Below are 18814 nucleotides of genomic sequence, written 5' to 3'. Positions count from 1 at the left end.
AGACAACTATGTAATGTAAGCCCAGAAAACAATAATTAAAGAAAAAAACTAAAGTAAGTAGAACACGTTTTATACCTTAATTTTGGTAATGTTTCTCCATTTCTGACAATTCACAAATATTATGGAAAGTTAATCATTTTAATGGGCTCACAAATAAAAAACCTGAAGGTCTAAAAAAAAAACATGGGCGCTTGAAAACTGATAAAAAGATTGGTTTTCTTTTATCAAATACCAAACAGAGGTCTGAAAACTCATTTTAGAGTAAGAATATTCAATTGCCTCATAAATAAAGCAAGGCTGTGGGTTTTCCATGGTGTAAAGGAACATGAAAAATATCACACCAACTGTCAGCTGCCCTTAGGGCACAAGGCGGCGATAATATCTTTCAGCAATTCACCCCTTACTCTTCTTAATTTTTCATAGGTGCCTTCATGGTTCTGTGCTCTTACCTTCCTTTGACTTTCAGTTGCCTTCTCTCCCTATCCTTGAGCTGCTCTCCTGTCAGCAGGTGTATCTTTCAGAGAGAAAGATAATAGGAGTAACCAGACACAAAATGCCAAAGTGAGTTCTCCAGAGGCCTAAAGTGACAACAGCATCATTGTGGGCTTTGCTGGCCTGTACTCTGGGCCAACTAAGCCTTGATGAAGGCTTCACAAATCAGGAATGCAAATAAATGAATGAATGAATTAATTAATTAATTAATAAGCAAGCCACATGTTTAATATTACCTTCCCTCTACACTCTTTCCCTCCCTCCCCACCTCGCTCCATCCCCTTCCTTCCTTTCTTTCTTTTCCTTCCTTCTCCCTCTGTCTCTCTCTGTCTCTCTCTCTGTCTCTCTCTCTCTGTCTCTCTCTCTCTGTCTCTCTCTCTCTGTCTCTCTCTCTCTGTCTCTCTGTCTCTCTCTGTCTCTCTCTCTCTGTCTCTCTCTCTCTGTCTCTCTCTCTCTGTCTCTCTCTCTCTCTGCTCTACCCCCAGATTCTCTAGACAAGCATGCTAGACAACAAGAATCCTTTTAGCCTAAGATTACATTCCTGGGTGCTACAGGGTTCTGTTGATTCTTATATACAAGCGTGGAGAATGTCTAAAATATTTCACCGATCAATGTCTAAAATATTTCACCAATCTATGTATCTTGAAATTACCCATGTATAACTTTCTTCATGCTATTTAATAAGTCACTAATTTCACCAGTAAGACAATCATTTTGACATTGACTCTGCCAAGTGGTAGAGTAACTGTGGATCATGGTACAGGTTAACCCAGAAACACCATCTGTGTAAAATAGTCATCTCTGGTAATCTCTGATCAGGATGCTAGCTGCACTTAGGTTGCAGCTGAACCTAAGTCACAAAAACATAATACTCAGTCTACACTGAATTATTTTAATTCAGAATTACAGGCATCCTAACATGAGAATTGCACCATAAACTCTTGCGCCCCTAGAGTCTCGGGTCCCCACGTGAGTCTCATATGTGAGTTTCTGTACACCACAGACAGCATGCAGGCTTTTCCATAGCGCCTCAAGTTAGCAGAGTTCAGGGACATTTTCCATATGGCTATGACAAAGGGTGGGATGAACAGCAACAAGATCAAGGAAAGTCAATCCTCCTTCCTCTTGTTCCTCACATTAAATCAGTTTTCAAATCCTGGCCATACTCCTACCATAATTAAGTTCACGTCTGTCCCTTCCATATACTTTTATGCCCAATAACCTGGGCCCGTTGCCTCTCACGGGGCTTTGCAAAGGCTCAAGGACTGCATCTAACCATACTTTGCACACAGTGCGTGCTCAACAAAGACATCAGGAAATACTGAATTATAAACTGAATTATAGCCGAATTATAAACCAGAAGCAAAGTCAGAAAATATATAACAAACCTGGAGTAACTGACTAGCCCTATGTCCTTCAATATATTTAGAAAACAAGCACTGCAGATTTCAATAGAGAAATCAACCTTGTTACATAATAACCCAAAAATACATGTAGGTGTACCTATTAAAATTCGCTCTTTAGAAAGGTGTCTAATGACATTAATAAAAGGAGAGAGTTAGGTTGCTATTTGCTGCCATAAGACTACGTTTAATGGGGAGTGTACAAAATGTGTTCAGCTGTTCAATAAATAATAACTGAGTGCCTACTATGTGTTAGGCACTGTTCAAAGAGGTAGGAAAGTAGTGATGAATAAAACAGGAAAAAGTCTACTCTTTTCTGAAACTTACATATTGAATTGTGCGAAAAGTCATGATGTTTTTATCTATGTCTTTCAAAGGTCATCTATTTATATAAAGAACAAAGATCATTCAATGATATATTGTCCGTTTTGTTCGATAACCTTTTGCCATCTTTCAGGGAGCTTCATAATTCCTTGTTCATAGAAGGACCTGTCTTTATTTGTGAAAAACTGAACAAGGTGCTGATTTACAGCCTTATCTGAATTGAATGTTATACCATGCAAAGAATTTTGAAGAGAGCGAAACAAGTGGAAGTCTGATGGTGCAAGGTCAGGCAACTATGGTGGGTGTGGCAACACATCCCATCCAAGCTCCAATCTTTTTTTTTTTTTTTTAGCTGAGCCATCCTGCTACCTGTTGGCAGCTAAGCGGCTGCTCAGCTCAGGCTGGACTAGAACTGCTGTTGCTCAGAGCTCAAACTCTTGAGCGAGCTCTTAACCAACTGAGCCACTCGACCGGCCCCACTCTAATCATTTTTGATGAGTGATCAAACTTGCGTGTTGTCTCACGTTGTCACGATGGAACACAATTCCTTTACAATTAACAAGCTCTGGACATTTCTGGATGATGGATTCATTCAAACTGTCCAGCTGCTGACAGTACAAATTCGAATTGATTGTTTGGTTTCTTGGTAGGAGCTTGAAAATCACAACACTTTTAAAATCCCACCACACTGAGAGCATAACTTTCCTCTGATGAATGTCTGCTTTTGATGTCATTTGAGGCAAATCATCACATCGGGACCAAGACCGTTTGCACACCACATTGTTGTAAACAATCCACTTCTCATCACCAATTATCAGTCACTTCAAAAAAGGATAATTTTTCTCATGTTCAATGAGCATATTGCAGATGTTTATATGCATTGTCAAATGAACTTCTTTGAGTTCATGCGAAACCCAAATATCGAACTTGCTTACATATCCCAGCTTCTTCAGGTGGTCGTGAATGCTTGAATGATGGATGTTCAATGTTTCCGCAACCTCTCGTGTCACGTAACATGGGTTTGACTCAATCAATGCTTTTATTTTGTTGACATCTCAACCTCAGTGGACCTCCCTGACCGAGGAGTGTTGTTGAAATCAAAATCACCAGCACAGAATTATGTGAACCATCGTTGCCACTGACATTCTTGTAGAGCATTGTCACTGTAAACTTTATGCAACTTTTCACAAGCTTGACATGCGTTCTTCACTTTATGAAAGTAAAACAGTAAAATATGGCAAAAATGCACAGTTTGGTCTTCCATCTTCAACTTGTTGTAAAATATCCAAAACTTAACCAAATCGCTCAATTTCTTTTCAGAATGAAGCTAGAACTGTCAGCTGTCAAATGATATAGCAATAACATAGATGCAAATGACTTTAGTACTTCCAAAAATGAACTACTGCCATCTGCTGCAAACATGCGTCATGACTTTTCCGACAACCCAATAGATTTACACCAAACTGTCAATACTTTTGTTTTTTTTATCACTTTGATTATCACAAAATGGAAACTGTTGGAAACTTAGAACCACTTTTCCTAAATCATGTTAAAGCTTGTAAGTGATGTGCAAACTTAATTCATGTTATGCAAATCTGCTTTCAACCCAATTGTTTAGGGGGTAGATCCTTTCCTATCCTATCCTCAGTCCTGAACTACCATGAGGACTAATTCATTCTTTTTTTTTCTTTTTTTTTTTTTAATGTTCTTGGGATACAACACAATTCTTGCCTCAGGAGCTTATTACATTCTAGGGCAGAGAGACAGACAATAAATGAACAAGATTTTGTCAGGTGATAAGAAATGCTAGAAATGGAGGAAAAATAAAGCAGAATGTAAAGAATAGGGAGTACAGGGGGTCAGAATAATCCCAGCCCTTAAGGAAAGTCCCTCTGATACGTTGAATTTACATACAACTTGAAGAAAGGGAGGAAGCGAGCCACATTGGTATCAGAGGAAAGAGCATACCTGGTAGAGGAACAGCAGGTCCAAAGGCCTTGAGGCAGGATTGTCACTGGGATGGTCAAGGAACAGTAGGGAAGTCGAGTTAAAAAGGGAGAGAATAATGATGAGATCAGAGAGTTGGTAGGGTACAGGGGACCAATCATGCAGTGGTGTGTAGGTCATCATAAGGACTGTTACTCTAAGTAAGATAAGAATCTACTGAAGCGTTTTAAGCCTGTGAGTGTCACTATTTGACTCACGTTGTTAGTAGGATCAACTAGTCCACAAGAGTGCAAGATGGAAGCAGGGAAAACTGTTAGGAGCCTTTCGCAATAACCCAGGCAAGAGATGACAGAAACTTGAACCACGGTAACAGTGGAGATGGTGAGAAGTGGAAGAACTATAAATATGTCCTGAAAATGGAGCCAACAGAGTTTGGAAAATATGTGATAGGAGAGAAAAAGAGAACCCAAATGTCTTAAAGGTGAATCCCTTCAAAAAAAAGAGAGAATATATATCTAAAACTATAATGCAGTTTTATACGTTATATATGTGAAATATAGCAACATTGTAACTTTGTATTTGGCACTCCAAATGCTTCTTGTACATTATCTCATTTTTCTTCATGTATCCTTGTCATGTAACCCAAGAATCTATGTTAATATATTACTCCAAGTATTAATATATACAACATCTAATCAATGGGTTGACTTGCCCAAATTTATTTTAGATACATTATTACTCACTCTCATTCTAAGTTTATTTTCTTTTCATACTCCATGCCCAACCATATCAACATTATCATGCAAAAATATATTATATATGCACATAGTAGGTAAAAATTGTTTTCTGCAATCTCTTCAAAATGAAATAATTAAGTGGTATAAAATAGTGATGGTAAAGTGTTTTCTAAAGATGGCTACTCAAAAAAAAAAAAAGATTATATAAGTCCAAGGCATTTTTGGCCTACTTTATTCAATTTTTAATATCAAGTCATATATATTTGTAGGCATTTGCAAGTTAAATTTTCACAAGAACGAGCTATTCCCTGGCATGTTTTACATATGTCTTTGAAGCTCACCAACCTGGGTTCACATTCCAGCTCTGCTTCATGTTAGCTGTGTGACCTTGGGCATTTCCTCCTTGTATAACAAAGACAATAATAGCACCTAATTCACTAGGCTATTGGGGATTAGCCGTGCAGAATAATGCCTGGCACATCATAAGCACTTAATAAATAGCATCTTCTATCACCATCACCATCACAACATCAGGCTAGCAAAGTCTGTTTGTAAATAAATCGTAAAATCTTAAATTGCTTCCACCCAATGCAAAAACAACCATTCACTGCAGTCAATTCATAAAAAAAAGAAAAAGAAAAACATCATTTGACCCAGTACAAACAAAGCACCAGTTGTCTGATAGATTTTTTTCCCCCACTGCCTTTCAGCAGATTATTTTTGGCGTTATAGACGAATAGACAATGGAAAGGGAGTTTGTTTGTTTTTTCCTACCAGCCAATGTTTTCACTATTTGTGAAAACTGCTACCAACAGAAATAGTCACTTAAACAGCAAGGGATGGCTCTTATCTTCAGGGCAATCCCCGCTTGTTCTGGACATTATCCGCCCACTGATTAGGTAGCAATGGAAACAGGTCAGTGTAGTGCTTGGCATTTGCATTTGAGGCCTTCTCTCTCTCTCTCATCACTGAACAGTTGAAAGTTGCTGCAGTGAAGCAAACTCATTCAATTAAAAAAAAAAAACTCCACAATATAGTTCAAGCCTGCATTTCTGCCCATTTTTACCTTCAAAGTTTGATTCAAACAAAATTCACTTTTTCTATGAAGATAAAGCAAACTTATTTTGCCCTTTTATCTGTGTGTTTGTGTTCTACGGATTTATTAAAATCCAAGCGACATCTTCCATCTTTCTTTTAGGTTTAAAGAATGCCACTCTTTGTGAATTGTATCTTATAATCAATGTTTGATGTTAGAGAGAGGAAACAGGAACAATTCTGAATGGTGATGACTTTAATCCCAAACATCAGCTTCTGAAACAGAAAACTTGCTAAATTTTCAAGCTTTTGGGGGTAAGGGTGAGTGTCATTTCTTAAGAGATCTCACCTTAGGTCTTTATTCCTCACATTTCTGCATTTTTCCCCAAAGCAAAATCTCAGCTTGACAAATTTCTCACTTGGAAACTATTCATTCACAGGATTTTCAACTTGTTTTCAAGATAAGCTTGTTGATTTTTTTTTCACTACTGTATCTCTGACACATAGCACGTATTTGCTACACGAAAATAATAATGCTGAATGATTAATTATTTTTAAAGGAAGATATGTACAGTGTAGGCATTTAGTCAGAGAATTCTGACAGAAGAATCAATCCGCTGGAGGACTTGTAAGTACACAATGCAATCTGGTAAATTACTATCCTTCTACTTGTCAGAAGTGATGACTTATTAAAGACAAATGTGAGAGGAACAATTCGTGCCTATGCTAAGCACTTGCTAAAATCAGAGATGACTCTCCTTTTTTTTACTAAGCCTAATTTTGGTTCTTTTAAATAAATTATAGGAAAAAGTTTTAAAATGCCGAGAGGTTCAAAGACCAGTAAAAAGAGTTCTTGACACCTATTTATTCTCCAGCCAAAACAAAATTTAACAACATTCAGGTATAACCACACTAGTTTTAGCCTTCTGCTGATAGTTCTTCCTTTTTTCATGTTTAATCAGATGTAACCCTCCCCACATATTAACTAAAAGGTAAACACCAGTGGTTCTTACCTGCAGTGGTTTCCCCTTGCTTCAAAGGGGGAACCATCCTGATTTAAAACTTCTGATGCAACAAAGATGGGCAGTGATGACATCTAATCATGGTTCTGTTACCTCAAAGGGTTCTATGGGTGGGTTCCTCTCTATTCTTTAGTATGAATATTAGTACATACTTATATTAGTTCTAATATTAGTACAATGTCAACATTAGCATAATTTATGTTAATATTAGTGCTCTCCAACCAGAAATCCCATATTGGACTTGATGTGAGTACGAAGTAAATTATTATTTAGTCAAGCCCCTGAGGTTTGAGGATTTAGCTCTTACAAAGCATTATTTACTCTAACTAACATAGTAATTGGTACCAAAAGTATAAATTATGAGCCACTACAGGAGACCAGAGCCTCAAGAGGGAAGGGCCGTAGGTCCCTTAACAGTTAAGTGGAAAGCCACTGACCAACCCAGAGCACCTAATTTGTCCTTATGTAGCTAGAAACAAATTCCTATCATGTTAAACCACTGAAAGGCATCAGTTAAAACCACTGGATTTTAAAGCAACTGGCATTACTTCCCCTGAGTAATCAGAGATGCTGTATGATCTCTAGGCTCTTTTAGCTGCATTGCTTTACCACTCTCCTGTTTCTCTTTGGAGACCAGCTCTCTCAACTCCATATAATTTTGGCTGGAATGTCGAGCTTCCCTGAAGTCAATTCCAGCCCTGACTGTCCATGACCATTCAGTTCAAGTGCCCATAATCATCTAACTGACTCAGAATCTCATCGTCACAATTTCAACTTTTCAAAAGCAAAAATCTGATGGACCCATCTATATAGTATCAGGATCAGCAGCTTGTCCTACAAGCTGTGCTGAGGGTGGGTGGGTCACAATGGTGTGTTCCAGAGGCTGTGGGCGGAACATTATCTTGAAAAAAATTTAAAAAGCACTGTGGATAGGAAAGCAATGATTGCCAATGTTACTACAGATACCATCTTTGCATCCCTTACCAAGGAACTCTCCTCCCTGAAACCCTCTTTAACATCTATCCCTAAAAAGAACAAGACCTTAAATGGAACGTATGTTTCCTGTTACGCACTCTAAGTTCTGATTTATTGAGTTAAGGCCAATTGGATAAATGACACCAGGAAAAATTGATCCCTCCAGAGAAAACCCTCACTCTATTCACAGGAGTGTGGTATTCCCCAACATCTGTAACACATTAACCAAATCAGGATTCAACACAGTAACCCCAACATTACAGAAGAATTATACATAGAGTGACAAGCAGGGCAGATGTTTTAATCATTGTGAATTACTCTTAATTGCCTTTGATCCCCAGTTTCTTCTATTGTCCTTAGTTGAGACTTGAAAAACAAAATTATACTTAGACTATATTCACTCTTAATAAGAATTCTTGGCTGGGGTCATTATTATTTCTCCTGCATCTTCCATTGAAGGAAGTCTGAGGGCTTGAAATAGCAGAACTCCTGAAATCACAATAATCCAATATCCACAAGGACATTTCATGCGCATGTAACAGGGAGTATGACTTCTAAACCCCCATGCAGCTAGCCATAAGAATAGGGTAAATCTTGAGTTCCTCTGGGAAATCAAGTTGGTTCTTGACCTGAATAGACTTATGTTCGAGTGGTAAGGGGCTTTGGGGACATACTTAAGTGATGTCTGCTGCTGCCCCTGGTATTGAGTGCAGGAGTGAGGCAAAAGAAAGAAAGAAAGAGAAAAGGGTACATGTGGGAAAGAAAATTGGTCAGGAGAGAGGAGGAGAGGGACAACAGAGAGAAAAGGAAAGAGGCATATTTGAAGGATAGGATAAGAAAGCTTGCTTCCAACAACCCCTTAGGATTCTAAATGGCCGCCACTGGTCTACCCAGATGAACCTGAGATGGTGCCTTTCTTCAGAGACAGACAGACAGACAGACAGACAGACAGACACACACACACACACACACACACACACACACACACACACACACACACGCCGTGGCCATCTTACTATTGGGTTGTCTGAAAAGTCATNCACGCCGAGAGGCCATCTTACTATTGGGTTGTCTGAAAAGTCATGACACATTTTTGCAATGAAAAACATAGAAAAAATACGTCATGGCTTTTCTGACAACCCAATATATTCTAATATGTATTTCCCATCAACAATTCATTTTAGTTTTTTACTGTATTTGCTCCAAGGTTTTTTTTCTCCAAGTTTTAAAACACTTTCAAAATTATTTTTTAAAGGCTCAGGAGAATAAGAACACTGAAAATCATAGTATCAAGGACTTGGAGTGGTTTGACTTGCCAGTGGAATCCAATAGTGTTTATCCATCCATTAGTGTCTCTGATTCTGAGTCTTAGTCTAGTTTTACTACTTAATAAGGCTTTCCTTATATTAGAAATATAAGTACCTTTCTATAATACTAACATTAGTTCTATAAATTGAATGTGTCCTTCCCAAATACACAGATTGAAGCTCTAATCTGCAATGTTATGGTATTTGAAAGTGAGGCCTTTGGGAGATAATTAGGTCATGAGGGCGAGCCCTCTGAATGGGATTCACGCCCTTATAAAAAGAGACATAAGAGAGATGATCTCTCTCTCCACTATGTGAGGATTCAGCAAGAAGGTGACCATCTGCAAACCAGGAAAAGGGACCTCACCAGAAACCGAATCAGCCAGCACCTTGATCTTGGACCTCCCAGCCTCCAGAACTATGAGAAATAAATTTGTGTTGTTTAAGCCTGCTAGTCTATGGTATTTTGTTAAAGCAGCCCAAACTGACTAAGACAATTAAACTAGGAGGTATTCAGGGGACAACAAGATTATGTCCACTCAATATGAATCTGGGAGAAATAGCTCCTTTGTGACTTGTGGATGCCTTATTTCTCTGCCCCAACAGTATTGCTTTCATAAGTTAATTTCATATAATGGTTTTAACCCTGCATTACTGTAATTGACTTGATCTCTTAGGAAACAGATTATAAAGAGGAAAATTTAGCTGAAATATTGTTTTCTTTAAAAAAGCTGAGGTAAATGGATAGGGTAATGGTTATACGATATCATGAATGTACATAATGCCACTGGATTGTGCACTTTAAAATGGAACAATGGTAAATTTTATGTTATGTATATTTTACCACAATAAAAAAAGGATAAGTTTATATTAAAGACACACAGATGAGTCAAATACAGCAATGGAAAGAAAAGACATTGATCAATAAAACATTATATTAAAGTACTTTGGTTTTCCACCACAAGAAAGGAAACTCAAATTTGTTTATGCAAAAAAGAGAATATATTGGCTCATGTAACTTTAAAAGTCAAATATATATACTATATATTTTTTTATTTCGGGCATGGCTAGATTCAAATATTCAATGTCATCACGACTCCTCTCTCTGTTGGCCATGCTTTCCTCTATGTTATTTTCATTCTCTTGCAGGTTCTCCCCAGATGATGGTAAAAGTGGCTACGCACACAGCTCCAGCCTTATATCCTATCACCTTAGCAACCACAGCAGAAAGAGAATGCCTCTCTCCCAATAGTTCCAATAAAAATCCTGAAGCTAATTTCATGGCATGGCTTGAATCAGGGCCAATTCCTGAGCCAATTACCATGTCTAGGGGGATGGAATGCTCTAATTACCCAAACCTAGAATGCTGTCTCACCTTTAGAGCACAGGGATAGAGTCAGCGCCACCTAAACCACCTGAATTGAGAGTGGGAGAGGAGTGACCCCCTAAGGAAATTAAATCCTGTCACCCAATGAAAGGATCATAGATCTTCATAGATGTCCAGTAAGGGTACAGAATGGAGACTTGACATGTTGGCTGAGAAAATGAAAACCAATAGAAATATTTAGAGATTAAAGGCAGGCTCAAAATTCCCTAACTTTATCTGATAATATTCCATTAGGATGGGGTGTTTGCTTGCTAGTTTTTTTAACTCTGCATTCCTCTATAGCTACCTTATTTTCTTTCTGCTTGCCTTTCCTTTTGGCCGAGATTCTTGAAAGTCTTGTGATTTTCATTTAGAATCGTCTTCTGAAATGGTAAAAAGACATCTCCACTCCCTTTCTCTTTTCCCAAAAGTTAACATAATGGGCTGCCAAATGCTACCAAAATGAGAAGATTCAGTGTGTGAGTTATAGATTGAATCTGTGTCATTGGCCTCATACTTCATCACCTCCTCAAATGGTTTCTGTGGGTGAAGGAGGAGGTTGACTTTGACTGTCTACAATTACATAATTATACCCTTTAAAACTTTAAACAAATTCTTATTATACAATGGTTGTCACATGATTGGCTATTCCTCTATTTTGTACACCATCATTCTTACTCTCCACAGAAAGGCTGCTTCTTAACTTCTCATCAGATGATAGCAAGCACTGAAATCCTCATTGTAATAGAATAGTAGTAAAAATGCCTCAGTGATGTGAGATGAAAGCAGTACATTGGTACATGGTTCATGCACTTAGTTACCAGGAATATACAAATGTCTTTTTTTAAAAAACACAAAATAAATTGTGGCCACTACAACTTCTGCTGTAGTTAATACAGAGGCCACCCCAGCAGCATTCAATAAAGCAGTTCTCACAACTTCTGTCTTTTATTCATGCTCAGTTGTTCATCTTAGAGGAGGGCTACCAAACCAAGAAGATTTAGCATTAATTCTCAGCTTCTGGAGTTCCTAAATGTGGTACTGATAATGCATAATGGCTAACACATTCCAGGCCCATTTGGCTCTGTTTTTGGATTCTCACTGCGCGCGCGCACACACACACACGTACACACACATACACTTTTTAATGTCTGACCTGACCAGAAACCATACAGATGACCAAGAAGACAGTTGCACAACGGTAAGCATAGACACTAACCATGTAGTCAAAAGAAATAAAACTTGAAAACCCCCCCCATCACCTCAAATTAGCCTATTTCCCTTCTCGAAATACAATCATGTGATTTAAGTACTGAGCAAAAGAAATAGCCCTATGTCTATATAACATATCACTTTTGCCTCTGTGTCAAACTGAGGACCTCGTCCTCAGTATTCCATCGGGCCTAACAATGGTCAGAAAGGGAAAGGCTCAGTCCTGAGAACCATGTTTAAAATACATAGATGCTGTTTTGGACACATTTGTGACGTACAGCAAGCAGGGCTTATCTTTTCTCACTAATAATGTACTCTAGCTTCGCTTTGGAAGTCAGAAAAGGAGCAGAGAATTCCAGCATTACATTAAAATATCAGTAAATTTAAATAGAGACCAGAAACTGCCAAGGAGGGGCAGTCATTTATGAGGGCACTGGAATAGGGAGGGAAAGTCCCAAATAAACTCACAGTCATTGGAAAGAATTTTAAAAGGGAAAATCAAATTGAAAAGAATAAAAGACAGGCAAAGGAGTTAACATGAGGCAAGCAGGGATATTTGTGATTCATTCTAGGAGAGATGAAGAGAACTGAAGCTAAATGGACACTGTGCCTATTAGGAAAGAAGTAATTGAAATGTGGTGAAAGGGGTTTCATAAAGCAAAAGGATTCTGCCATGCTCTAGCATGAAACCAAAGCCCTGTAACTTAGATATTGGGAAGAGATTGGAGAAGCAGGCTGGAGGAAATCGCTCCCTGTCAAATTAAATTGAATAGAATATATTAAGGCTGTTTAATGTTTTCCCATCTCAGGCTTACAAATTTCTCTGCATCTCTTATAATTTTGTAGCAATTTGAAGCAGATCTGAAGTACTGGAAGTTGGTTCTAGGGAATGTCATGAACAGAATTTATGTTTCAGAGAATTCATCATGTCTTGTAGCCCTACACCTAGGGGAGTGGCAGGCACATAGCAGGTGCTCAATAAATGCTGAATAGTTGAATGTTGTAGCAGATGCAGTCAGAGCCTTGATCTTATCTTCTTGGTCAACCCTTAGGCCACCAGAAGTTTTAGGTGTTATATCCCTTACTTGCTGAAGGTTTCTGTTGCTTTCATCTCTGGGCCTAGTAACAGTATGTTATAGTTAAGAATGCCTGAGGTACTCACCGGGACCCATACTACTTGCAGCACCCCCCCTACACACACACACACACACACACACACACACACACACACACACACACACACACACATTTCCCAGAGCCAATGACCTGGGTCAAGGGTGGGGTGCCTAAGATTTCTCTTTATTGGTGTCCAGGGCCTACTAGAAGGGAACCTTCATGGGGGTCGCCTGGTTTCTTATCTGGTTGGTTTGCTAGTAGTGTGTCATACAGTTGGCAATATATTCATTCAGGGTGGATATCTTTAAAATGGATGCTTCAGCAATCAAATGCTTAATGTCAGGCACTAATACTACAGCTTCCCAGTATATCTCAACCTGAGGGTTTTCTCTGGTCACAGGAACTGTTCAGCCTGTGCCCAGCAGACCAGAAATGCCACAGGAACAATCCTCAACTAAAGAGGGGCAAGAGTTGGTGAATAAAAACACAGCTTTCTTTCTCCTGGGCGAGACAGTTCTGAGGTGTGGTCTCTATAGTCTCACAGAGGGTCCCTAGTGCACAGAGCCATTCTCCCATTTCCCTAGCTACTGATCAAGTCATCCCTCCATCACCTGCTCATTAAGAAACCCTTTATTGGCTGGCCGAGTGGTGCATTGGTTAAGAGTTGGCTTGGGATGCCAGAAGGCCCCAGTTCAGATTCCACATATGAGGGCCAGTGACACTGCCCTCTACAGCTAAGATGCTGAACAACAGCTCAACCTGGAGCTGGGCTGCTGTGAGTCACCGGCAAAGGCTTAGGCTGCAGCCCCTGCTGCAGTGAGTTGCCATGGGCTACCGTATGTAGCCAGCAGCCAGTGTGAGCGGTCAGCAGCCGCAGTGAGAGGCCATCCAGAAGCCGGCGACTGATCTGCCTCTCCCGGGAACAGCGCAATGATGGTGCCAACTTGGGTCAGTGAAGCAACGTCCTCCACAACTAGACTGAAGAACAAAAGGACAGCAACTTGCCTGTTCCCCTTCCCCCGATTCCCCAATAAAAATCTTTAAAAAAAAAAAAAAGAAATCCTTTATTGACTTTACTCTCTTCTCTGTATTATTTCTCCACTCCTTCAACATGCTTCTTGGGATAAACTACTTGCATCGAAACCCTATCTTAGGTTTGGTTTGGGAGGCGGGGGGAGTTTCAAAAATTAAAATGAATTGTTGTTATGTAACCTATTAAGTCAAGTGACTTTCTCTTCTTATTTCCCTGACCTTATAATTCCTTTCACAGTCTATGACCCCTGGGCTCAAAAGTTGTTAGTCAGAGAGGACTATGGCTTTGAACCGCATGAGACAAATTTTGTGATTCATCAGAGTGAATAAAGACTGAATAATAATCAGATTCTGTTGGTTATAAAGCCAAAGTAAGATGTTCCTATATTTAAAATTTTTGAGAAATCTGAACATCAAACTGGTTGAAACAGTCACTTATAACTCATTTCCAAGAGACTTATAGTAATACTCATATTTAATACCTGATATAGATCCAGTCTATTTCACCCAGATCACTTACCCTCACTGCAGCTCTATTTTTCTTTCTTGTGAAATGGAGATAAAACCACGCCCGCCAGCTCCTTCACAAGGACATTGTGAGGATTGATGAGTTAATGCTGGGAAGCACGTTCTGCCTTAGATGAATGCTGCTACATAAATGGAAATTATTGCACTATAGCCAGGCTTACGTGTATTGTACAAATGCAATGATTTTTAGATCCTAGATTCTTTCATAACACTGAAAGTAATTCTAATTTGAACACAGCTTCCTTAATTTTTTGTCCAAAATAAAAAGCAGTGTGAAGGGTAACAAGGAATGTTCGAGTTGCTCCTGATGCTTTTTCCCAGGCTGCCTCCCTGTCTCCTAATTGCTGCTAACTGGTTATGTGTACGCATTCTCCTTAGCTACTGATCAAGTCATCCCTCCATCACCTCCTGCATTACCAGTGTTCCCATCTCTCCTGGAGCTTTTTGAGGCTTCTTTAAATGACCTGTCTGCTTCTATTAACAGAGAATTATTTTCCACCTTATGTTTTCAATTCTTATAGAACCCCTCTTTCTTCGAATTCACCCCTTTGAAGGCTGACCAGGTGGATTCTGGGCAGTGGTCAAAGAGGAGAGGAGTAAAGTCCTTAATATTCCTTTGATCAAACTTTCACTGCATAAAACTTGGACAAATGTCCATGATCTGCAGGACGACATCCACACTACTTAGCTTGTCACTCTGCCTAACTCATTCCTAATCCAACCACATGGCTCTTTCCATCCCTTTCTGTCACTATCATGCCACAGAAAGAGAAATTCCTTCTCTTATCCACCTTACAGTTCAAAAGACCTGAATTTAGTCCCTTCATGTCCCTACTACTTGTGTAAACTTTCATAAATTATTGTCTATCTTAAATTTTTCACCTACATAACATACCTGTGGTACAAAATTTGAAAGGTACAAGGAGCTCAAAAGCAAGTCTCTTCCCATTACCCCCTGTTCCTAACTCCCAGAGGTGAGCACTGTTAGCAGTTTCTTATAAATCTTTCTGGGTATAGTCTAGGCATATACAAATGCATATAAGTATAGCCACAAAATAACTTGCTTTGATTGAGATTGCATCAAATCCATAGATCACGTTGGGAAAAACTGATATCTTGACAATATTGAGACAATCTTTTTATCCATGTACATGGACTATTTCTCCATTTATTTACATCTTTTTTTATTTCTTTGATCAGAGTTTTTGTAGTTTTCCTCATATAGGTCTTATAAATAATTTGTTAGATTTATCTCTAAACGTTTCATTTTTGGAGTGCTAACGTAAATAATTTTGTGTTCTAAATTTCAATTGTTCATTACTGGTGTATATAGGAAAGCAGTTGACTTTTATATATTAATCTTGTATTTTGCAACCTTGTTATAATAGCTTATTAGTTCCCAGAGTATTTTTTAATGATTCTTTGGGATTTTCTACATAGACAATCATGCCACCTGTAAACAAAGACAGTTTCATTTCTTCCTTCCTAATCATTGTATGTTTTATCTCCTTTTCTTGTATTATTGCATTTCTAGGAGTTTCACTGAGATGTTGAATAAGAGTAGTAATAGGGGACATCCTTGCCTTATTCCTGATCTTATTAGGAAATCATCTATTCTCACTGTATTAGTTTGCTAAGGCTGTCATAACAAAGTGCCACAGACTGGGCAGCTTAAACAACAGAAATCTGTCTCACAATTCTGGAGGCTAGAAGTCTGAGATCAAAGTGTCGGAGAATTTGTTTCTTCTGAGGTCTCACTCTTTGGCTTATTAATGCCTGTTTTTCTCCCTTTGTCTTCACATGGTACCCCTCTGTCCTGCCAGCCACCTTTTCCTGTTTATCCCCAAGTGGTAGCAACCAAGGTTATACCTTCCAGGCAAAAACCACAAAACACTTCTCTAGGAAAACAGAATGATCCCAGAGGAAAACAACGAAAAGGTACACAAACTGATATTTTTAGGTCTCTTAAAATCAGCAAAGGCCTTGCACAAATGCCCTATTGTGGTCAATCCAGCCTGTGCACATAGGGCTTTAGTCAGCTCGTTAGTATTTCAATTAAAATGAGAGGACAATCAAGGGTCACCATACATTGGAAGAAAGCCAATATCATGAAATACAGAGGCTTGAAAAGCAATTCAGAGGAAAGATAAAGAGCAGAAAAAAAACGTCATAATATCCTCAGAGAAATCAGAGAAGATACTCGATCCATGAAACAATACCTGATTCCTGTAAAAATAAAATCAGAGAAAAAAAATGTTGGTTCACAAACTGGCCCCCTCACACGGAAGGCAGGAAGAAACCAAAGAAAGAGGCAATCCACTCCATACTGGTTGGTGGCAGGTTTCATAAGCAAGGGAACATACGAGACTTGTCTTGGGCAACTGCAAGATGAATAAATAAGGCTCTGCACCAACCCTCCAGAATCTTAAAGTTTATGTAGAGGCCTTAATCGGGCTCAGTCACTTATAGTGTCCAGATGGTCTCAACAGCACCTTACTCTCTCTCTCAAGACTGCATCTTTGGAACAGTTGCCACTGTGGGAATGGTGGGTAGAATGTACATTCCAAAGACAGGGGAGCGAGGGAGGATCCTCTGATTGCCTGGGTCCAGCATGCAGGTCAACTGACGGCCATGAGTCTCTGGCCAACAGAAAGAGCATTTGGAAATTAAAAACATGAGAGATTAAGTAAATGCTTTCAGTAGGGGAGCTAGAAAATAAAGTCAGGAAATTTTCAAAATATCTCACAAAAAAGCAAAGTGATAGAACAGAAGAGAGTAACTCTGATGTATAAGAGTTTCAGAAAGAGAAAATATAGGGAGGATATTTTCAAGGAAAAAATACAAGTTTAAGTTAAACTCTAAACTAACTTTCAAGATTGAAACTGTCTTTTAAATTCCTAGGATAATGAATAAAGAAATGCCTAACTGAGGTATAGACAGCACTGATATATGTGGATGCTCTCAGACAGTCGTCCTGTCTGCCTCTCGTCACGTTGGTTGTTTGAAACTCTTCTTTAGTTGATTCTGCAGGAAGGGCGCATGGGAACAACACTCACAAAACCTCTGAGTTTTTTTTGTGTTAATAAGCTTGCCTGTGTCCTTCTATGTTTGAAAGTCCATGTCCAGGGAGTGTGTGTGTGTGGAGTGGGCCTCTGCCTTTCAATGTGCAGATTAGCACTTATTTTGCCTCCTGCTCCTTTCTCCCATCCAACATTCTGCCTGCTGTTTTGAACTGAGGAACTTGTCTCATAAAATTTCTTCAGATTATAAACCTCTGGTGTCCTACAGAGGATGGAGGAAAAGTTGTTGCCTAGCTATGAAACATGGGGAAAAGAAACTGGAATCTGTTTTATACATAGATTTTCAACTGATCTTTGGTTTCAGCCCGATCACTTACTCTTACCTTCCACTGTTTCTGGTGCCCCCAGTAACTGACCCTTTCTGTGCCTTTACAGGAAATGGATTTGCTCTTTTTTGTCATTCTCCTATACAGGCATGTAAGGTTTCAGCTTTTTCTGTTTTATTAAAGTTATCACTCCTTCCTATCTTCCAAAACTTCATTGACATTGTGAGTCCATTGTTGTGTCTTTTTCTTTACCCACGTGAATCCATACATTTCAAATTCATTTTCTGTCATTGTAGTGGGGCTTTGAGGGGAGGCAGCTACAAACAAACATGTTCAATGTAAGTTTAAAGAGAAGTACTTTCTATTGCTTGAATAAAAGTATGGTGTTACTTTCTACAACAAGGTCTTCAGACATGCTGTTTCCTCTCTACAGAAGGTTCTTCCTCCTTCCTTTCCACCAAGGCATCCACTCACATAATGTAGTAGGTTCAACTGTGTCCCCCAAAAGACATATCCAAGCCAGTACCTGTAAATGTGACCTTATTTGGAAATGAGATATTTACAGATGTAGTTAAGGTTGCGGGTGCAATAAACTTGGTAAAGGGCACCTTGGTTATAGTCTACCAAACTGGGATTCAGGGCCAAGCTTTATTTCCAATGGGAAAGGTACACAGGGGCAGAGAACCTGAGTAGGCATATCAGACAGACTGGCTATACCTGGAAGTGGTGAGTATGTATGAATGTATCTGTTTGTTTATTTACAATAAATAAACAAACAGGCTGCTGCTCAGTGCTCATACAGACATCCAGCAGGACCCTCTTTACCTTTGGTATATCAACTACAGATGCTACCCAACTTATGATGAGGTCACATCCTGATAAACCCATTGTAACTTGAAAATATTGTAAGTCGAAAATGCATTTAATATTACACTGTAAAGCATTGGTTGTTTACCCTAAATCCAATCACTG

At 39.0% G+C, this 18814-nt stretch overlaps 1 protein-coding gene across 1 annotated transcript in view; it reads left to right on the top strand.

Moving 5' to 3' along the window:
• The window catches only part of PURG (purine rich element binding protein G), a 56430-nt gene extending 45940 nt beyond the window's left edge, over window positions 1–10490 (top strand). Inside the window, exon 3 of the mRNA XM_019642854.1 lies at window positions 10392–10490. Within this exon, the coding sequence (XP_019498399.1) occupies window positions 10392–10406 (15 nt within the window). The 3' untranslated portion in view covers window positions 10407–10490. The remainder of the gene's footprint in view (window positions 1–10391) is intronic.
• The last annotated feature ends 8324 nt before the right edge of the window (window positions 10491–18814 follow it).

This window comes from Hipposideros armiger, unplaced genomic scaffold, assembly GCF_001890085.2.
Source record: "Hipposideros armiger isolate ML-2016 unplaced genomic scaffold, ASM189008v1 scaffold_73, whole genome shotgun sequence".
Taxonomy (NCBI): Eukaryota; Metazoa; Chordata; class Mammalia; order Chiroptera; family Hipposideridae; genus Hipposideros; species Hipposideros armiger.
Note: the sequence above shows the minus strand (reverse complement) of the source record. Positions and strands in the feature narration are given on the sequence as shown.